The sequence below is a fragment of the Octopus bimaculoides genome, chromosome 7, assembly GCF_046866305.1.
Source record: "Octopus bimaculoides isolate indiv1 chromosome 7, ASM4686630v1, whole genome shotgun sequence".
Lineage (NCBI taxonomy): Eukaryota > Metazoa > Mollusca > Cephalopoda > Octopoda > Octopodidae > Octopus > Octopus bimaculoides.
The window spans coordinates 40474059-40499104 of NC_142934.1; the positions used below are offsets into that span (position 1 = coordinate 40474059).

At 34.6% G+C, this 25046-nt stretch overlaps 1 protein-coding gene across 3 annotated transcripts in view; it reads left to right on the plus strand.

Annotated features, from left to right (window-relative positions):
• The window catches only part of LOC106874046 (uncharacterized), a 163102-nt gene that overhangs the window by 98927 nt on the left and 39129 nt on the right, over positions 1–25046 (plus strand). For 2 of the 3 annotated variants that reach the window (XM_052969498.2, XM_089355238.1), the window contains exons 8-9: positions 3666–5678; positions 19636–19959. In XM_052969498.2, coding sequence (XP_052825458.2) covers positions 3666–5678; positions 19636–19959 — 2337 coding nt within the window. Of the gene's footprint in view, positions 1–3665; positions 5679–19635; positions 19960–20446; positions 20791–25046 lie in introns of those variants that run through there. The other variant, XM_052969501.2, reaches the window with a different exon arrangement.

Here is a 25046-nt window from a genome sequence, read left to right on the forward strand (position 1 = left end):
GTAACATCAAGTTTACAGCTCACCAGAGCCACCTGTGCCTTACTTGCAGAGAATTCAACTAAAATAATAATCAGCTTCCCATATCATTCCAATTTTTCTACTAGTTTCAGTAACAAAAATAAAAGTGCACTGAGAACATCAAGAACAAAATTTATAATAATAGTAAAAATACTTGTGAAAGGAGAAGGAGTATTAGTTCAAATTTGGAAAGTAAATCGATTATCTGGGATCAACAAATCGATACTTATTTTATAGGTTCCAATATCTTTGTAGAAAATACAATTACTTTGTTAGAACAAATATCAATAGAATCGCCATTTTTGTCACCATTTTGTTAACAGGTCTGTCACTGCTGCTGCTACTGCCACTACTACTGCAACTGTTGCCATTGTTCCTGTTGATAATGTCATTCTGAATCCTGTGGTTGCGTGGTTTATACTTTTAAGATGTATTTTTTCATTATTCACGTGTGACACTGATTAAACAATAGAAGAGAATATTTGTTAAAAAGTAAATATCGTAAAATGTAACTGTTTCTTCTTCTTCTTCTTCTTCTTCTTCTTCTTCTTCTTCTTCTTCTTCTTCTTCTTCTTCTTCTTCTTCTTCTTCTTCTTCTTCTTCTTCTTCTTCTTCTTCTTCTTCTTCTTCTTCTTCTTCTTCTTCTTCTTCTTCTTCTTCTTCTTGTTTCTGATGAAAATAGAGTTATTTGTGTTTGAAATAGTTCTAAAACGTTCACTAAAGTTAAAACAACAAACTGGTATTTCTAATCAGACGCACATGCATAAATCCACACAAACTTGCACATCAGTGCGCACAGGCCCTAATACAAACACAACTACATGTGCAACACTCTATTGAAATCATGGGACATACGTACACAAACTAAATCCTGTGACAAATCACAGTCGACATGTCATCATCATCATAATAGTCATTCGTACTAAAGGCATAAGGTCTGTAATTTGGTGGGAGGGGACTAGTCAATTACATCGACCCCAATGCTTCACTGGTACATAAGTTATTGACCCCGAAAGGATGACAGGTAAAGCTGACCTCAGCGGAATTTGAACTCAGAACGTGAAAATGGACGAAGTGCCGCTAAGCATTTGCCCGGCGTACTAATGATTCTGTCAGTTCACCACCTTAAGATAATAATAATAATAATAATAATAATAATAATAATAATAATAATAATAATAATAATGATAATAATAATAATAATAATCATAATAATATATTTCAAGGAGATTGCTGTGATTTGTGTGATAACCCTAAGAAAGATACTACGGAAAGTGACGTCGGAGTACACCTTGAAAAGTGGAGGAAAATTAGATCATCTGTTATATATGGATGACTTAAAGATCTTTGGGGGAAAGACCGAACGTGAAATAAATGGCCTAGTTTCAACAGTGCAAATATTCAGTATGGATATCGAAATGGAATTTGGGACTAAAAAGTGTGGTATGCTTATAATACAAAGTGGTAAAGGAGTGTCCTCAGATGGTGTAGAGCTACCCAACGGCGAGAAAGTGAAGGATATTGAGACTAATGGATATAAATATCTGGGGATTTTAGAATACGACAAAATCAAGGAAAGTGAAATGAAAGAGAGCTTTAGGCGAGAATATCACAGAAGAACCAGGTTAATTATGGAAAAAACAAAATCAGGGCAACGACACATGGGCTGTTTCTTTAATACGATACGGTGCTGGTGTTATTAGGTGGATAAAGAACGAGCTTAAGGAAATGGACAGGAAAACTAGAAAAGTGATGATAATTAACAAGGAATTACACCTCTAAAAGTGATACTGACAGACTGAATGTGCCAAGAAACAGGGGAGGAAGAGGTCTCATAAGATGCAAGGTCTGTGTTGTCAACGAGAAGAACAGTCTGGGATGGTACATCAAACAGCAGAGTGAATCCTTGCTTGCTGCCCTTAGATACAATACTTACCGAAAATGTGATGCCTCCCACAAACATTTAAGAAACAAGATGAAGAAGAAAAAAATAAATAACTGGAAAATGAAACTACTGTATGGAAAATACCTCAGAGAAATCGATGGAAAAGACAAAATCAACACTTGGAGATGGTTAAGAAACAATGATCTGAAAGGATACACTGAGACATAGATATGCAGCGCCTAAGGACAAGCTCTGATAACTAATTATACCAAGTTCCAAATAGGTATGAGCATTGAATTGTCCCTTTATAGGTTGTGTTGCTGCTGAAACCAAACAATCTCACATATTGTAAGTGAGTGCAGCAAGCTGGCCCAAAAGCACTACGAATGTAGGCACGATAACGTGGCTAAGTTCGTAAACTGGGGGCTAATTGAAAAGTACGGTCTGAACAGAGCACGGAAATGGTACGAACATGAAACAGGAGTCACCGAGAACAAATAATATAAGATACTATGGGATTTTACAATCCAATGTGACTCCCTAATCAAGGCTCGGAGAGTAGATATTGTTGTGATAGAAAAGGAAAAAACAAAACAAAACAGTAACCAAGATCATAGATTTTGCAATACCTGGAGAAGCTCTAGGCTGCGAGCTGGCAGAAACGTTGTGAAAGTACCAACCCCTAAAACCATGATAGTTGGATGAAATTTTGTAACATCAGGAAATTTTTGATCATCAGAAGGGTCTGCACATCTGCCATTTCTTCCGTTAATTTTTGATCTTTGTCGAAGTTTTTCTCGCTTGAGAAAAACCAAATCAAATCTTCTGCTGGATTTTTCAGTTTGTTTAAGAACCTTTTAGATCTGATTTAGTGATTTTCTTTTGATTTTTTTCTGACAAATTGACCTTTTCTAATTACATAAGACTTATATATGATGTCTTCGTGGACAACATTTCTAACTGTTCCTTTTGACACATGCATTTGACTTCATGGACTTTCTGGGATTGTAATCAATAGTCTGTTGAACTTGCTGACTAAATTCAAGTGTTCCGATGATTTCTAAGCGTTTAGAATGCTTTTTATGCTTTGATCCTGGTGATACGTTTCCATCTTCAGTCTCTTACTCCTTACAAACTTTGTAGACGAAAGATCTGGCAACTTTTAAAAATCGAGATATTTCTAAATCGCTAGCTCAGCCTTTATAACCAAAACAGCAGCATGCCTCTTCATTTCTTGAGTAAGCTGAGGGTCTCCCATTATTATTTTCTAATACAAAGATTATACAGAGTTAGCAAAAAATCAGCATGAGCATCAACTATCTCAGCCTGATCAGCACCATAATCACCACCACCCTCATCACCACCCTCAGCAGTACTAACAAAAGTAATAGCGTCTCAGAATTTGCGGAAACATAATTGAGCATGACTGCTGCTCTACCATTGATACCACTTACAAATGCCTATGCAGTTTAATGTTGTTTATAAGAAAATGACTATTAATTAAAATTCATTTCCGTATGCACGTCCCCCCCCCGAAAACACACACACACACACACACACGCACACACACACACACACCACACACTCACATACACAAATATACACATTCATGCATATATGCACATATCTATATGTATGTCTCTATCTATCTATCTATCTATCTATCTATTTATCTATCTATCTGTTTGTCTGTCTGTCTGTCTGTCTGTATGTATGTATGCACCTGTATATGTGTATATGTAATTTTTTTGTCTTCTTTCAGAGACTGCTAATCCATCAGATAGTCCAAGTTCCCAGTTCCTAGAAACGAAATCTTCAACTGTTGCCAAACTGACATCACAGGGTCAGCTAGATGGAGGCACATCAACGCAAGTTCAGCCCATATACAAAGTAACACAGACATTGATTAATACTAAAGTCATGCAATTATCTACACTGGATAATATTCAACAATCGACCGTTGAGAAAAGTTCTCTTAAAATGGTAACCCCGGGAGTAAATGAGATGACAAATAATGATATAACTACGAATGATATTAATGGGAATACGCTCTCATTTTCAGATCATTCATTCACAAGTAAATTAACATCACATGAAGAAATTCATTCAGGAGTTTCACTACCGGTATCAAATGTTACTCAATCAAATGAGGTTTTTTCTACAGATAGTTATACTCCACCAAATATTGTTACTGAAAACGACAACACTCTTCTGTCTGTTTTGTATGAAAGCACAACATCAGAAGTCGTCGATGTAACTACATCTGGAAATACGTCACTGATAATGAGCATCACAACAGCTGGCATTGATTATTCGTCACAAAACACAGCACAAAATTTGACATCGTTTACAAACACAAGGGATATTGCTGACGTCACTCCATTGATTTCTTCTGAAAGACAGACAAACGTAGCCGAACTATCGCAAAACCCAGAATATGATGGAATTTCAGAAACTAGTACCAATAACATTTACAACACGAACAATAATAACGACATGGTATCTGATAATTCCATGTTCACACTTGTGACAATATCATACTTTGGTTCTGAACTTGCTGGGGATGATGACATTGATGTGAGTACAGTGAGAGAAAACTCGCCGCTGTTCGTGTCAGGCTGGACATCTTTAACAGACAGTAGTCTTGCTCAAGATTTTTCTAGGTCGACGGAAATAACTGAATTAAGTAACATGATAATAACTAAGCCGTTGACATCTGAAAATTACAAAACTGAAGATTATCTCACTGATACAAATAAAAATGTTAAAAATTCAGAGATTTCAACGATAGCCTTTACAGAAATGACAGAAAAATCTTCACCTGACATTATCAATAAACCATCAACTTTCAACACAGATTATAAGGACATTACAGAAACCTCAGTAACCAGTATGCAGACACTTGATGATGAATTATTTACACCAGGATCGATATTTACCACGAACGATCTCACAAATTTTGATGTAACTAATACTGAAGAAATTCCAGTTTCGCCCACAACAGTCCAAACGGCTGATTTTCTGCTTCCTACTGACAAGAATAAACCAGAAACAACCAGCCAAGCTGACATAATGTTCACTTCCGACCTTACAACACCTGATGAACGTTTAACCATGTACGATACCTCACGACCAACGGTGAATTCTATAACTAATATCGAAGATATTACGACGGTTGATATGAAAGAGAGAGATATCACAACACTTGATATTAACTATAACACTCAAAGTATTATACATGATTTGACATCGCATAGCGACGTAAGAGATACTAGCAACATCACACCAGATGTGAGCAACATTACTCCAGATTTTACGGCATCTGGAGATATCACTGACTCGACACAAATCACAATGTCACAAACTCATGATTATACGAAACACAATACTACACAAGATGTATCACTTTCTACAGAAACAACAGATTCTACTACATACATTATTGTTACACCGAAAGACACTCCACCTTATACACTGGTAACAACACCTGATATTGTCAGTACAACATATGATAACGTCAAAGAAGTATCCACAGTATCTAATACAATATCATACCTGGCTTCAGGTTCAACTTTAAATTTTGTTACCTCTGATACAATCAACACGGAAGCCTATAACTCAACACCTATAATTACTTCTGGAAGCCTGAAACCACAGACCACTCCTGTTACCGAAAACATATATACAGAACACACACTGGTTCAATCGCAGTCGATGACGGATATTTCATTAACGACAACGGAGCCGGTTCTTACCACAACTGATGTTTCACCAAGTAGGTAAATAATTTTCTCATCATACACATACGTACACGCACGCACGCACGCACACACGCACGCACGCACGCACGCAAACACACACACACACACACACGCACATACATGCATACATACATGCATACATATATACAAACATACACACACACACACACACACACACACACACACACACACATCTATATACATTCAGAAATAAAAGTATGCATATCTATCTATCTATCTATCTATCTATCTATCTATCTATCTATCTATCTATCTATCTATCTATCTATCTATCTATAGACCTGGAAATGTAATTATAATTTTTACTGAAGAAAGTCGAAAACAATATGTGGTTTTTCAGTTAAAGCCTTGACCAATTCAAATACAAAAATTCTTTTTCCTTCCCCACTTTAAAAGGCCATTACGTACTAAACAAACAAGTGTGACCATACCAATACAAAAACCGATAACGGAAGAAAGCGCTAAAAATGTAAATATAATGCAAATGAAAAATACATATAATCATCCAGCATTCTGACTACCTTTTTATTCTAAATATACAATATATTTACATCACTTCAAACTCCATCTCTCTCTCTCTCTATCTCTCTCTCTCTCTCTCTCTCTCTCTCTATATATATATATATATATATATATATATATATATATATATATATATATATATATATCCCGAGCGTCATACTAATATATACTTTTGTTATTTACACCACCTGTCCTCGTCTGTTGTTATTTTTTGTATAATCTCCCATATATATATATATATATACATATATAAATACTGACGCATACGCACACATACACGTATATGCCACAGAACCACCCAAAACTACACACCGATATTTAAGCATTATCTAAGCTTAAAAAACAACAACCAACAACAACGTAAGGGATCTTCACCAACTGTGAATGCACAAATCTTCATGAAGAATGTCAATTGTACAATTTTAATGTGGTCATTGTCTTTTGGTAAATAATTGTAACTCCGAAATATAAAAAAACACGTGATTGTATTTCCAAATATGCTTAAACACATTAAAAACATTAACATTTCCATACGCATACCTTTGTTTCCTATCTACCAATCCATCTATGAATCATTTAAAATTTTGAACTCATCTCTTATGACAATCTGATATACACTCTGTATCATATTCTGTATTCCTCTCTCAAGCTCTCTTTTTTTATTCAATTTTCTTCCGACTATTAATAATTTTCTTTCTCTCACTATCTATCTTACTCAAGGCCTCTCCCCACCATAGTGTGTCTATATATGTTTATGATCACATATCAGCATAATATTATATTTTAGTTGGTAATCATACACCTGAAGTTGACGCGCGATAAAGCCATCAGTATTCATACACAATTAAAAACTTGTAGACAGACATACGAACATACATATTAATTAAACATGCACAAACATACGTAACATATATACACACATAACCACATATACACACACAATATATAAATGCTTGCAATTTTAATACATCCAATTTTATATAAAATATATGCTTATATATATATATATATATATATATATATATGTATGTAAATATACATAAATATGTATATGTATATATATATATATATATATATATGAATATAAATGGATACACACATATATTCGGAGATGCACAAACACACACATATCGATAAATATAAGTGTTTATATACGTTTCTGTATATTTGTAAGTCTCTGTGTGTTTTTGCGTGAAATAACGTTGCTAATCAGACATTTATATATAGAACGTGATACTGTTAGCTATTAAAAAGGGTTAAAAAAATATATATTGAACGAGAAATGAAAAAACAAAAAACAAAAAATGACAAAATCACAAGACAAAACAAAACAAACTATTGAACTGTTTACAGAGAAATATTGTCCTTCTCCATAACAAATAGCACGAACGGCAAAACTATCTCATTATAAAGTGGCTTGGTTTGTAATTAAATTTCTTTGGAGGAAAATATTGACGAAACGTTCCGAACCTAATAGCCACTCTCTATTATACATATAGTTAGGACACACATATACATATATTTGTGTGTATTTGTCCATGGTTATTTGATATGGGCATATGTGTGCGTCTGTGTCTATGTCTCTATATGTATGTTACTTATCTTCACTCTTTTCTCGATACTTCTGTATTAGTTTATACGTGTCTATCTCTTTACAGAACTCAGAAACTTATATATATATATATATATATATATATATATATATATATATATATATATATATATATATACATACATATACACGTGTATTAGTTCTGGTATTTGTACGGAAAAACAAGTCTTACACACAGATGACAGTATTCCATGGTTCAAGAATTAGAGAATTCCATATTCTTTATTTGTTGCCTTGTTTACAGTGTTAATTGTTTATCGTGTGTCTACATTCACTTACTCGCTAGTATTTGTCAGAATTAAGTGAGCCATTATAAATATATATATATATATATATATATATATATATATGTATACATATATATACATGTGCACGCACGCACACACACACATGCACACACACACACACACACACACACACACACACACACACACATATATATATATAAAGCTGTAGTAGAGATAATGTAGAGCTGTGATAGAACTGTTGTAGGGCTATAGTGAGCTGTGGTAGAACTGAGGTGTCTGATGCTCAGTATTTCATTCGTCACTTGCAGTGCTACTAAACTGCAGCACCAATAATTCTGCATACAATGGGGCGATGATCTCTTTCAGTATGAATTATTACATTAAAGACAGATTTGGAAAGCTTCTAAAATAGATATCTATATATTTTGATTTGAATATAACTGATAACTTTCATACAATGAGAGTTACCTTTGCAAAAAAAAAAAAAAACACTAGCTTAAAAATAAGAATAGTCTATCACCAAAAGACGCCGAAAGTGAACATTCCATAAAACTTCCAACCACTCAATGGCTATAATTAGGAACCTTGTGGTTGGAATAGAAGAGTCTCTGCTGTATCATCGCAATTACTAAGAAAGCCTCGGCGATAATGTAGTTTATTTAGAAAAGTCTCCAGCAACCCCACAGCCATGTAAAACAGACAAAGGAATGTAACTTGGTTTAATCTTCCATACAACCATACAAGTAATTCCTTGGCTCTAATAAGATATTTGCTACCTTAGCATAAATGTTAGCAATTCAACTACTTATTTAACTATTTTATTACACCTCCCAGATCTGATACTTCTACAGCAATCACACTTAATATAGTCTATACACCAACAGCTAGCAAGTACCTGTCGAAATCTACCCAAATGTTTGCTTAGGAAATCCCCCTCCTCCAAGAAAGTCCTATTCTGAGAAACAATAATACTCGGCACTGAAAGAAATTATGCGAGACAAATGGTGAGCATTTTCAAAAGTCGTTTTCATCCACATCTTATTAGTTTGATCGAGAAATTGAAAATTCGATATCTCTGTCACAATAAGTTTAAAAACTCAACGGCGAGAAACGAGCGCTTTGGTGAAAATCTAATTCTTTAACATACTACTTTATATTTTAAATAGTAACGTAACTGTAGATATTCGCAATGAAAGAAATTCCCGACACTGAAGCCCTCTGCAATATGTCATAAGCGATCAGATATAATGTCCAAAATTCGCTATCGGAGGTGGATATCTTGAAAAGATTCCAGCCGCTTTATGGTGACGATCTATACGATTCGTTTAGCCTGTTTTAAATAGATCGTTTGGGTAACCACACTTGAGAGCTATAAACGTTGATTAAGTGATTTTTTTCTGTTCAAAAGCAGTAGCCCAAACTGCATTATCAGTTCTATGTGTAAATGTGCAACAAATAGACAGACTATGTATATACGGTACGTTGAGAGAGTTAAATGGTTAGTGTTCTGCCAGTTCTATTTCTTGTTCTAAATGTACTTCACATGTAACCTCTCCCAGTCTCCTAAACAGTATTTATTTACGCATACTTTATAAAATAGAAAAATTCTAAACCACTAGATGCTTTACGTCCACCTGCCTCTCAACTGGACTCTTAAAATCCATGCCTTGGTCATCTAGATTGTCGCACAAAAAGTACACGTAAATAACACAAGGCAGTATTTTTACCATCCAAAATTACAAATTACATCAAAACGTCATTCCCCAGTCTTGGTGACTGTAACGTGCACTCCCACAAATAAATTTACCTCATTAATGTGTGTTTTGTTTCCACATTAACACGATCCACTAAACCAACATTCCTTCCAACTAGTTCTCTATAATTAGTCTATTTCTCCATTGCTTGTACACATCTGCTAAGTGCATGTCCCACTTAAATCATATAACTCAATGAAATACATCTCGGTATAATTGCCAATTATGACAATCAACCGAAACCCGATAACTACATTCCTCTCCTTATCCTCAACAGCTATGAAGGTAATGGAAAATATACTATGTCACGTTAAATTTCTTTCCGTTCTTACTGACCAGCAGTGTGATTTCCATAGAGTCAGATCTACCTTAGACTTGGTTATCTATATCATGTATTAATGGACAAGCGCTTTCAGAATGTACTCTAAAGCAGCGTGGTTGCCCATGCTCTTCAACCTGTATTAGTCAACACCAACGTATCTAATATGAAAAAATGTTGTCAAAGTCACCCAGTTCTGTATAACTCACAAATGAAGTGTTCTTCAAGGTTTGGTTAGGCAAGCAGTTCATCTGTTGCAGAAATCATAGAAGCAGCACATAGAAAGCACTGTTAAATTCTTTCCACCGTCCATATTCCGCTATTGCTGATGATATTTCATGACGACCTGAAATATATTCTGCTACATAGATGTCGGTAGAGTGAACGCTCTGCACTGCCTAAGAATGATCTCCACTAAAGTGCAACTCACGCCACTAGAACAGTACTATATCGAACTAGGTTGACTGGTGTAACTACTTAGTTGATGGAACCAAAACTATCCGTCAGTGATAAAATGTGTATGCACATACACACATACACATAATCATGTACATACATATATCCATGTATATGTTTCCGTGTGAATATTTTGAGCATGAGTTTATATATATATATATATATATATATATATATATATATATATATATATATATATATATGTATATATATACACTCATTGTCATTGGGTAAACTGAAACTGTTTGGAAACTAGGGGTTATATTAAGTTCAAGCGTGACTCGGGAACACTCAACCACTTGCATGCTGATCCAATGAGCACTTGAGTCGATCGAGCAACTGTATACTGATCGGCGAAATTGGAAGTCATTTATTTACTTCCGTTCATATGTTGTATATAAAAGCTTTGCTTACCTACACATACGTATGTGCGTTTATATTTACACACGCCGAGACTCAGGTATACACATATGTGTATATATATATATATATATATATATATATATATATATATATATATATATATATATATATATATATATATATATATATGTATGTATATATTATGTATATATATTTGTATATATATATATTTGTATATATATATATATATATTTGTATATATATATATATATATATATATATATATATATATATATATATATATATATATACATATATATACATATATATACATATATATATATATATATATATATATATATATATATATATATATATATATATATATATATATATATATATATATATATATATATATATATATATATATATATATATATATATATATATATATATATATATATATATATATATATATATATGTATGTATATATATATTAGAAAAAATAATAAAGTACTCAGATATCTGGATGATCGTACATTTACAGATGTTTATTAATATGTCACATGTTTTTATAAATTAGCGCTTGCATCTATTCTTGTAGATTCTCCAGATTCATGTGTGTGTATGTGTATGTATAGGTTGACCGTTGTATGTATAGGTGTGTGTGCAATATAAATGTATGCATCTATCTGACATATGCATTAGTAATTCGCGTATGGCACTGTGTGTTTATTGTTTCGCATGTTTGTGGAGGAGATATTGTGGCAGTGACACGTGAGTTGTGTAAGTCTGTGAGAATGTGTACGCACACGCACACACACACACACATATATATGCACACACGCACACACACATATATACGCATATAAACACACACATATATGAGATAGCGCCTTCATATATAGACCTTAAACCTCAAAGTTGTTCAAACAGAAATAAATAAAATGCAATGCGTTCGGTGGAAGCTACTCAAATAAAATTTAATAGAACAACACGAATTGATTACCAACAACCCTATTTTTAATTTAATCATTTCGTAATTAAGATTGAAGCTTCATACAAGTATATTGACGTATTATGCTCTGGGACACGTCTGTATCAGTGATAGTGTATGTGTTCGGCCGATACAGTTTATGAAAACAACAGCACTAATGTAGAATTAGTTAATTAAGCGCGAAGAGTAAAAGAAACTTGCCTAAGGAGACAGTGGAAAACATGCTGTAATATATTGAGGTACAACTATCTGTCAATAAGTATTTTTGTACAATTTGAAGGTGACCTCCTCCAACAAAGATTCCTATATAAATAATTTGGTAAACCTAATGTGCACCCGGCTTGAGCGCCTTTTTCCTTTGGTTCCTTTAACGATGGTCATTCTGCTAAATTCTGGTCATGTTTTCTCTTTGCAGATAGTTTTTTCCATTCATTCTGCTCGTCTCGGAGACTCTGGCCATGTTTTCTCTTTGCAGATAACCTGTTCTTTTTCACCGCCCTTCCCTCTAAATAAACGCAAATGGTAGATATATTGCATTCACTTACATGTGACCAGAATAGTTACTCTATGCTTCTCTACACAGGAATTTTTTCAATTGTTCTATGAAGCCTCTTGCAGATTCATAAATTGTAGCCAATTGCAGATCATAATAAGTTTCCTCAGTGTCCAGATTTTATATTAAAGTAGTTTGTTTAGCAGCTGTAAATGTGAGCTGTTTATCTCATCATCTCTAACGTCAATATCTTAGTTAACTTAGGTAAAAGTTGGGTAGTAAGGTTAGTAAGGCGAGATAGAACTGACTACTGTATGATACAAGTAAACTATTATTATTGTTGTGGTTATTGTTGATTAGCATCACTCAAATCACATCCTTATCTGGACTAACTTATTATCAAAAACATTTCAGCCAGATTACGAGTGTCTGTAGACACAATTAACCCACCTTTATTTTATATGCCATTCCCCCGACTCGGCAAATCGAACTGGGCAGTTGTGATAGCTAAACAAGAACTACAATAACAATATCTACAACAACATCAGTATCCAAATACCGAATCGAAACTATTTCCAGTCATCCATCCAAAAATTTGCTTTCCAGGGATAACGAATGAGAAAAAAATAACAACATTGTTATGTTCTAGAAACAACAGAAGTAACAATATTTTGCAATATATTGTAAACATCAATGTTGTTATATAATAGAAAAAAACAGTATCATTATGCAATAGAAGCAACCATTATTGTTATGTAATAGAAATAACATCGGTAGTGTTATGTAATGCAAACTGTATTGTTATATACTGGAAATACAACCAGCTGCTTTGGAGTTCAAAGAAAGAATAACAACAGGTTACTTAAGTCGTTGCGACTTAAGTAACCTGAGTTAAAATTAGCCAATATAATACCAGGAATGTTTTGAAAGACCCTACTAATTTCGAAACTTAATTGTTCCAAACAGAACATAAAAGGTAGTAGCTGCATTTCACGCTTTCGTTTTACTTTAATGTGTTATGAATATTCATACAGGTGGACGGTGATAGACTCTCCTTGTACACTACTTTGCTTAATCGGTATTTTACCATAAATTCAATACCAACTAATCAGAACCCAGTTAACTCGAATGTTCGTCGTCTCATCTTCCTGACTAGCAGCCTCTTCATTATACTTATTTTGACCATTTTGGAACAGGCTAAATGACTAACAGGAGTATAAGGAAGTCGCTTTAATAAAGGTTAACACTGCAAGGTAGCTGTATTTCTAATAATACATGATTAAAGAATAGATAATTCCATATGTATATAAATTTATAATTTAGAATAGGTTGGTAAACAGTAACTTCTGTATAAATATAATGGAATTTCCTTGTTGGAGAAACAAACCCGTATCTTTTGTTCATTGGAAAATTTGTGATAAACGTCAAATGAATTGGATATTGTTATCTGTGGAATAATTTTTATTCTCAAATTATACGGCGAACTAACACTTATCTCATAACGGATTCCCCACTTGATTTCGATTAACTGAATACGGTTTAATCCTAACCCTAACCTCTGCTCGCAACCGGCGTATATACAGTATGCGAGAAACATTTGAGAACATATTTGGTAATTTCATAAAAACAACTCTAATATAGCAGAAACTAAATGTATGTTTTTTAAATAAAAGTTGTAGATATGTTCTCAATAAGTTTTCTTTTAACATTATTTCATGAATCCACCTTCAGTTTCGATGACTACTTTAATGGGGAATCGGAATCGTTGACATTCCTGCACTGAATAGTCCTCATTCATTTCAGGCATCACCTGGATAGTGATGGTTTTTCAGTGAAGTTATGGTATAGTGAAGAAATCAATTAGTATCCCTTTCAGCAACTCTCTAAATGTAGTAGTCCATAGGATATGAATCTTGCGAGTTTGGAGGTCACAAGTATGGTAATCGTAAAAATTGTCTTACATCCAGTCTTAGGTTACATGGGCTTTGTGAGAAGATCTTGTTGAACGTATGGCTTTCTATATGGCTTTCTACTTCATCCATCCACAGCTTAACAATTGTCTCCAGCAACTCACGTTGCCAAAAACATTGATTCCATGACCCTGTGGAAAGATATGAGATGGAACGACAATACTTTCGTTATATTTCTAAGACTATCACAGATGCTGAAAACTTTGTATGCATCATTCTGGGGACACTAGACAGATCTGCACATCACTACCTGCCATATCTTCTGTTAGTTGTAGGCGATGTTTTTCTTACCAATGGAGGAAGCAAAGTATGCCGTGCTCTTGAGGAATTTTAACCTTGTTCTTGGCATAGATCAAACAGTTTCCGTTTGTCCTTATTGACATGAATTGACTTTTTCTCAATATAGGGTCTTGCAGATAAATTGAGACAATTTTTAAGATGCAGAAGACTAGTTAAAAATGCTAAAATAATGGTAGTAGAAAGATAAAATTTTAATGTAACATTTATTAGAACAAAATTCTTTATCACTCATTGTGGCTGCCCTTACAGGCAATTACTGCCTCCACACAAGAACGAAATATTTTTGCAGCTGCCGCAAACTTCGTCCTTTTGATTTTACCTGTCACACGCACGATACAGGTCTTCAAACCGTTGACACTCGAATGTGGTGAAGCATTGGTCCTTGCTTGAACTGCGCCCATAAAAATAATCGAGAAGATTGGGATCTAGGCTAGATGATGGCCCTCAAAAATGGCACCTTCTCATCAAGGAAAGTCCATGTTACTTTTGATTCATGGCATGGTGTAGAATCCTGTATAAGCACCAAATTGTTAAGTCCAAATTTCTGCTCCATCCAAGATATCAGAAAGTTCTTCAGGATGTTCAGATACTCTTTTGTGCCGATCTTCAAGCCAGACTCAATAAAGAGTAGATCCGTGACACTTCCATCACTCGCCAAAGCTCCAAATACCGTCAGAGGCAGGATGTTTAGTCTCAAACACAGTGGGGACATCAAGGAGGGCTGTATGCAATCACTCGAGAATTTCTGCGATTCACCTCAGCGTCCACAATGAACCTCTTCATGTCCACAAATACGAGAGTTTTTCCTGCATCTTGATGCTTAATAAATGAGAGAAGATTTGGGAATTTCTCGGCTCTGATTGCTTTGACCTTAGCCGTTAGGAGGTGAAGGCGTCGTTGAACATAGCTAGTCATGCCAAGGTTTCTGTTCACAGATCTGGATACTGTGGAGAGGGACACATTGCGTTTCTTTGCAAGAGTTTTCATGGATGTGGATGGGCTGGTTCCAATCGAACGTTTGCGGCCAGCGGGAATCTTTGGATTGCGCTTGTATTCCCTTCGAGTCTGGTGTTCGTTTCCTTCTTTAAATCGTTTATATACACGATAAACTTTTGCATTTGAAAGTTTCGTTAGCTTAACAATTTTATTGGCAGTGTGCCCGGACGCGTCAAAACAACAATGGAAGAACGATTCCGTTGTTCCATGACTTTCTGTTATCGAATCAGTTCGCTATTTACCTGTACCAACAAATCACACCTTCTCTACAGTGCACAACACTGACTTTATTTTCCTCAGACAGCATAGAACATTGGGGAAGATCTCAGTTAGAAAATGACATGAGGCGGAGTTATGTGTGAAAGAAAATGGCTCTTGAAATTTAACTACATTACTAACATGCTACTCAAAAGTACCCGAGTCTTTCCTTTAATCGTTCCCTACTTTAAACTCCGAATACTACCAAAATGCATATTATTTAAATCCAAATTTGACAAAAATATATTATATAAAAATGCCATTGAAAAACTGAGTCCATGCAGGAAAAAAACCAATAACTCGGTAGTAGATGGACTGATTGATGTCGGTCAAGAAGCAGTTCAGCAATTATTTGTCAACCAGTTTGAAGCAAAAGGCCTCTGATCATTTTCACATATCCGAGAAGCATTTGAGATAACTACTTCAAATATACAACCCGAAATATACTTGATGCCACCATGAAAAACCAAGCATCAGATGTTCAGATTGGTGATGCCTTTGAAGGTGTCAAGTAGACCTTTGCAATAACACTTGACATTTCCCTTGACTAAACTTCTGCTATCCTTGTTGCATCCAGACATGATAATCAGGATAACAGTGATGGAAAAAAGGAAGAGATGTTAGCAATATTTAGAAACTAAATTAAACCAAGATCAATCTTTATAAAATTTTGAATATCATTAAAGCTATTTCGAAATTTTTTGTTTCATTGATATTAAAATTGAAACACTTCTAAAAAATATTTAAATAAAAATGAAAAATGTCTTTATATAACGAAGTCGGCCAGAATGTAATTTTAATACCCACTTCCTTTAATGTATCTATATTTAATACAATTGATTAATTATTCATCAACAGACTCAGACTCAATTTTAACTTTGTGCAAAGTAGTCATATTAATATTTTTGATTATTAGTCATTTGTACTGTATCATTTTTTTTACAATTTGGTATAAAAATAACATAGAAAAAATTTGGAAACTATAAGTGGAATTTACTAATTGATGAGATTAAAATGGCAAATGTACTCTAAACTTAAGAGCAATGTTATTCTCGAAGACTTTTTTGTTTTGTTAAATGTGAATGAAAATTGATGATATCCTTTACAGCTAAACTCAGATCTAAAACCACTATTTTTTGTACTTGAACTTTGCATTTAAAATACTGATTTTCATCTAAAATCCTCCATCTAAATATGGTTTACTAAATATATTTGGTTTTAGAATATTGGAAAATCGGAAACATCATTAGAAAAACAAAAATTCCTAAGTAAATCAAAAATTATAAAGGCACAAGCAAACCGAAACTTCAACAGGATAAAAGCCGCTTAAAACTTGGAACGAAATCAACGCTACCTTTCTTGTCTGCACTTTTACTTAAGTTTATTTCCATATTAGGTCGAGTCCAAGTCTTTTCAAATTTTCAGTGATGATTTTTGATAACTTATATCTTCATGTTATATCATTAATTTGATACAATTTGTGCAATCGCTGCTGAATTGTTTATTCTTCCTTTTCATTTATACATGTAAGCATTAATCGTTTATTCTTTTCATTTTAAAGCTTTGATAATCAGTGGGGTAAATTGCAATCAAAGTCATTTACGCTACAAGTAAAAAAAGGGATGAGTGCAAGGGCAACGGAAAAAGAAATTAATGATGTGGACAGGAACTGTCAACGTACGTATCGCACAAAACGGGTTCAGATGTTTCAAGGAAAGCAAACCTTTCATAAAGCACCATCAATCGACATCTCCGTAGCTCGACCTTGTAAACAGTGGCTATTGAGAAGGTCTTCATGAACTTACCGTGAGCAGGGTCCACGACATGTGAACATTTGCAAACAAATACTGGTAGATCCTCTAGATGCCACCTGTTGGCGTTACATAGTAGCTAGGGATGCAAACTGGTTTTATTTTCGTAATGCTATGAGAAATCAATGATTGAGTTTCGACCAAACTTCAGAACCTGATTTCAAACAAGAGCCATTTGAAAAGAAGGTCATGTGAAAATGCCTAGTGGAATTTCGATGGAGTGTTGCACTTTGATCTTGTCCCAGATGTTTATGCTTATGTTGTAAAAGCTAAACCTTATGCTCAACAACTGCAGCAAGTATATGATACTTTGAAAGCCTCCTACCCGGTGCTGGTAAATCGAAGACGCGCAATTGCCTCGCATATAATACCAATTTGAGGAAGCGTAAACATGAGGGGCTTGAGGGGCTGGAAATGCTGATCTATTCCTGCCGGAATATATTTTGATGAGCTAACACTTTTCGTATATAATTTGATTTTACTATTAAATAAAACTTGAAATATGAAAAAATATTTAACTCAACTCGGTTGATATCAATGCCAAACGTTATTAGGGGGTCATTGTCAAAAGTGACTATGTTTTACTTCATGAGTTTCTTTGTGCTGCATTGATTTTCATGCAGTTTTCAGTATAAGATTTTTCTCATTTAGATCTTTTCGGAATAACTGAGATTATGTTGGTTTAATAACATTACGGGGCATCATATTCTTTACGATTTGACCACTTTTTTGCCATAATATTTTCTACTGCTCCTATTTCATCTCAGTTTATATATTCTATGTAAGAATTATTCTCCCAAATGATTGCTACAAATAGCACATATGTGGTTTCAGGAGATGTTAGAGGTTAGTATTATCAAAATTTTACAACTTTTTTCTACAGCAATAAGTTTGTCGAGGTTTACAGAATTAAATTCCTTTGATCCGGGTCTTTTATTTAAGAACGATAGTCACAAATATAGTTAGGAAACGATGAAAATCTACTGCTTAGAATTCACATCTGTGTTATTTTCTTGTTTCTCAACATATATTTCATCGTTACTTGTTATTTTACCGATACATTTTCCAATATAATATCCCAAAATATAGCGGTATTCTAGTTCTCTTTAATGAAGCTAACTGCATTTAATTTAATCAGGTATTAAATTATAAGTAGGGAGTTGAGCGAGTAGTAAAAAAGTAAACGTTAGCTTTAAGAATATTCTTTTTTACTCTAGGCACAAGGCACGAAATTTTTTGGGAGAGGGAGCTAATCAATTTGATCGATACCAGTACGCAACTGGTACTTAATTTATCGACTCCGAAAGGATGAAAGGCAATGTCGCACACACACACACACACACATAGATAAGCAAAACGGAAAACAAACCACTCAGGATGGTCAGTGGTATCGATTTGGAGAAAAAACCCAAATAAACGACTACTAAGTGCCATAAAAGAAAGCTTTTTAATTTATTGAAATCATTTTCGCTTCGAGAAGAAAATAAACGCTTAGTGACAACTGAAACCGAATCCAAATGAGAAGGAAAAATAATCTCAAGTATCAAGAATTTGTCCGAATTCACTTGTCATTAAAGAAAAGACAACGATTTCACCTATACACAGGGACTGGGGTAACTCTGGAAAGGAATTTCCGTCTAAATGGGAAAAGCGAAGTGAGAAAATCATGAATTTATTTTGTAGGTATTTAGTATAACTTTCTTTATGGTTTTATATCTCCATCTAATCTCTCTATCTATTTACTACATCTAGCTGCCTGCTTGTTAAGTTAGCTACCTAGCTAGCTCTGCTAGCACACACAACCTTGTATATATATGTTCCTTTACTTATTTTGGTTTGTTTACTTGTAGCCTTAAATTTAATGCAAGATGGAGCCAACCTGAACAGAATAATTTGTCAGGGGAATAATATAGCCGAATTTACGAAGCTAACAGTATACGCCGCAGCAAAGATTAAAGATGAACCTGAACTTAAAATAGTTTGTAACCGCACATCATGTGAAACAAGTAGTTGGTGGTCTGCCAGAATACAGATAGACTTAATCATCGACAATACAACTGTACAAACTTGCCTGACCTTCTCATCTGATACATGTTCAGTTTCTAAACAATTCAGCTGCTTTTTATCCTTCGATGACAATGAATTAGTTGATTCGAAAACGTTCACTATCATAGGTAAGGAATTTTATATCTATCACCTAATTCCTGTTTCCTATTACAGCCCTTCGGTATTTTATTGGGAAGTTCCATGCAATTATTCCCATCGGTATTATTGATATATATAAAATGAATTCGTCCATCATTAGAAATATATGATGCTACAGGCCACCTCTACCCCTCATCATCAGCATTGTAATCATTGTCATCGTCGTCGTCAGAACTACTCATCAAGACGATTCTTCTTACCATCATTACCATCACCAATAATCCAACCAAGCTGTCAGGAAAATCATTTTCAACAACATCGAGTGAAGAATTATCTGTACGCAAAATAAAATGTATGGAGTCATACGAAACTTTGTGATAGATTTTAAAACGTTTAAACAGTATACCTCTCATTGAAGATAGTTGTTATTCTTGTTTAACCCCAGATAAACGTCGATCGAGAAGTCATAGGATTAATGGTATTCCAGCCGTCAAAATGTTTTTTCTTTCTTTTCAGGAACAGTGTATCTTGGAATCGTTGATCGAAAGCCATCTTTTAAGATGTTAGGATGTGATATCAAAGTGATTTCACTACTATTCCCGGCAAATCGAGCAATAGGCATTTATTTCCTCGATGTCTCACCAAAACGATTCTTCGATGGAGCGTGAAGATAGTTTGTCAAAAATTAGAACTCTGAACGACAAATGAATTCCATTTTGCATCACTCGAAAAAAAAAAAACAGGATCTTCTACAACTCACACAACCTCGAACTCATATCTTCCATAAAGATATTACTTATAAACTGATGGTAGTTTTATTTTCCAAGTCTTAGGATCATTAAATCATATCCTATATTCTACACACACGTATACTGTTTTCAAAGTTTGGCACAAGACAAGCAATTTCACGGGAGAAAATAAGTCGATTGCATACAACAAACATCTTCCGCAGCATAGATATGATTTCATAGGCTCTCTCACGCTACATTTCGGCACACTCTTGCAACAGCTGCATGAAAAATTGTGTCGTTACTCACTAAAATTCTTAGATCTCGCGTAGATTCTCACTTCAGAAATGCAATATTTCCTGACGTTGCTGGTTTAAGCAGTATTACATTCGAGGTTTGATAGTTATGAGCTTAAAACAAATTAGCATTATACTAATTGCATATTGCTACCATACTTGATCACAACAACGATATCTTGCAATCTTTTGATATCATCTGTATACTTGATCGCTTTTGAAATATTAGTAGTGCTTGCATTTCTGTTTGAATGGCTGTTCTGAGACTCGTATATATACAAAGGTTGTAATTACTAAAAACAATAGTAGACTTTAGAGAGACCATGAATTATTTAATTTCTCTTAATACTTACCAATGGCTGAAATGATTGACAATTGTTCTTTAAATATATCTAAAACTAGTTTTCTATCATTCCGAGGAGACCATGATCACTTAACATGTATCATATTATCCCATTATTCATTTCTAGAAACCATTGCTAAGTGTAATTGTATCATTCAATTATGGATTGAGCCGCTCTTTTGACATCCAATCATGAACTGATATAGAATTATCTGGACAGAAACTGTTCTGAATATAACTTACGAAATTATCCTTCTTTAAAAACAAAAACTTTTAACATCTTCACGTTCATCATTATCAGCTCTTTTAAAATTGCATGCATACACCAACACACACACACGCACATGAACATACACATATACATTAGTGACAAACTGGATGAATGAATTCTCATCACCGACGTGGTGGATATGTGAGTTGGTTTTGAAGAATTCTGTTGTGCTATTGCATAGGTTTCGAGTTAATATATTTGCAGTTTTTCAATCGTTTTAGTTTACTTGCTAAGCGTGGAGAAAGTGGAACTAGAGCCATGACTGCTGCACATCTCCGGAGAGTGTCACTGATGCAGTTAATGTTCTATTTAAATTGTTGCTGGTTAACAGCAGCAGAAAAAAAAATTAGGAAGGAAAAATTTCCAATGAGCCAATGTTCTGGAAATAAAGGACTAGGTGCAGTAGTTAGTATGGGGAAAGAGGAAGCTGAATTTAACAAAGTGTGCCAAAGCGCGGAGAGGTGAACTGATTGTATATGTGTGCGTGCGCGTGTGTGTGCGCGTGTGTTTGCGTGTAAGTATGTGTGCGTGTGTGTATGTGTGTGTACGTATGAATGGATGTATAATGAGTAAGAAAAACAATCATGATGAATTACTGGGATGTCAATATTGTGAATTTTAAAAATCTGTGTATGTCAAAGATGTGAAAGCAAACGCACCAGGTGAATTTCGAGGCTAACAGTAAAATATCATTCATACACTCACCCTCGCTGCATTTGGCGTGCATAAGCATAATTGCTTCAATATCACCATCACTTACAATGCCATATAGATTATCAACACCAGTACCTGATGAGGAGGGTTTCGAAAATTTATGATTATGAGGTGCATTCCAGAAGTTTTGAGTCGTTTTAGGAGAGGCAGTTATGACTGTTCTAGATTATTCTTATCTTAGTATACCATTACTACAAATCTAATAAGCTGACATGCCAACTGTTTTATTCCAGATTGAAGGAGACGGCTGTAACACCAATTTGGATACACCCTACTAATACTGCTTTGCAGCTCATGCTAAAGAAACATATGAAATGCTCCATACTGCTTATGAATTAAATGTTTCACTGGCACAAGATGTCCAAGGGAGGGAGAGGGAAGGTGAGAGGTGATGAGAGGTGTGGGAGGGAGAAGGACGTCAGAACATCAGAACTGGTTGGGAAATTTTGCAATAGTTTGGATGCAGATTGAGGTGCTTTTACAAAGACAATATGCATACAGTCTGTAGTTGGTGTGCACAGAATTATTCATAAAGATCTGAAAAACAAAATTTGTGCAAAGTTTGTTCCCAATGTGCACAGTGGTAACCAGCTACTTTACAGAGATATACATCAAAATATTCATTTACCCTCAGTCCTGACCTTGCTCCCTGTAATTTTGGTTGTTCCCCGAGCTGACAGAGAACTTCAGGGACAGTCGTTTTGAAGATGAAGGAAGTTGTGACCAGGTTTTCGAACACCTTCACTTTGGAGGAGCTCAATAGGGCCTTCACAAAGTGACTGGAATGCTACAACAGGTGTACTGATGTCAGAAAATCCTACTTTGAAGGTGTCTCGAGCTTTGTACTTTGAAATTAATGAATATATCTCTTGAAAATGTTTGAGTACTTCTAGATGTACCTTGTACATGTCTAATTTGGTGAATTTTCATCTGCATTACCAGGAGGGAGGTGGTTTGTCAGAATGGTTAAGCTGTCAGATAAAATTTACTGCCGAACGTTTTTGTGGCCCTTCATATATTGAATTGAAAACCCACTGGACTCTTTTTATGTCTTACATTCTACGGGTTCCTTAAAGTGAATTACTGGTCTCTTTTATCCTCCGTACTAATCTTGAAATTGTGTAGAATACTGCCGGTGACAGAGAACAACCAAATACAAACATTTCCGGTACTATTCAATAGTCTTACGGCGCTAGCTTCCTCGTATTTTGCTGCGAATACTGTGTAAAGTATGGAGGCGCAATGGCCCAGTGGTTAGGGCAGCGGACTCGCGGTCATAGGATTGCAATTTTGATTCCCAGACCGGGCGTTGTGAGTGTTTATTGAGCAAAAACACCTAAAGCTCCACGATGCTCCGGCAGGGGATGGTGGCGAACCCTGCTGTACACTTCCACCACAACTTTCTCTCACTCTTACTTCCTGTTTCTGTTGTGCCTGTAATTCAAAGGCTCAGCCTTGTCACACTGTGTCGCGCTGAATATCCCCGGGAACTCCGTTAAGGGTACACATGTCTGTGGAGTGCTCAGCCACTTGCACGTTAATTTCACGAGCAGGCTGTTCCGTTGATCGGATCAACTGGAACTCTCGACGTCGTAAGCGACGAAGTGCCAACATGTGTAAAGTATATTGAATAGCTTTCTCAATTTCGATTTAGCTGTCTGAATGAGTCTGCAGTTTCATTAAGAGATAAAAATTGTACTAAGATCCTTTAGCATTATAGAAGCTGCACGTTGAGATAAATATTGAATTTCACACAAACACACACACGCGCGCGCGTGCGCTCACGCAAAAGTAAGCATGCGCACACACTCACCCAAGTATATAAAACTTAAAAACAACAGAGAGTATATAAATATTAAATAAAAATGTTCTATATGTATTTTTTTTGTTTTTGCTACATTATCAATTATATATCATGTACATATTCTTTTACTAATTAACAATGACAAATATTCAACAGCTCATGACATAGTCACAAAAATACATAATTGCAAATTGTTAGTAAATATGTAATATATGCATTTGCAATGGAAATAAGAAGTTCTGTAAGACATATCAGACAATGTACATAATAAACACAGATTACTTTTATACATAAATGCACATACGCATACACACGCATATATATATATATGTGTGTGTTTGTGTGTGTGTGTGTGTTTGTGTGTGTGTGTGTGTGTGTGTGTGTGTGTGTGTGTGTGTGTGTGTGTGTGTGTGTGTATTAAAAAAAAATTAGATAACAAAGCCAAGGCTGTGAGGAGTTTTCAGGACACTTATAAGAAAAAAGATATAGATATAGTATTATAGCTGTTCCTGGGATATTAAGGATATCCCTTCATCAGAGATGATGTGAGATGGTTAAATAGAGGTAAATATTTGAGTTCAAAATAAATAATTATTATGGAAAAGGAGGAGATAGGGAATATAACGGGAAATAAGAGAATGAAAGTAGAAATAAAAATGCAGAATATATAAAGATATATTTTTATCTTTATATAATATTTTATATTTTTATTTCTACTTTCATTCTCTTATTTCCCTCTATATTCCCCCCTATCTCCTTTTCCATAATAATTCTTTATTTCGAACTCAAATATTTACCTCTATTTAACCTTCTCACATCGTTTCTGATGAAGAGATATCCCTAATATCCCAGAAACAGCTTTAAGACTATATCTATATTTTTTCCTTATAAATGTCCCGGAAACTCCTCACAGCTTTGGCTTTGTTATCTAATTTTGTTTAATATATATATATATATATA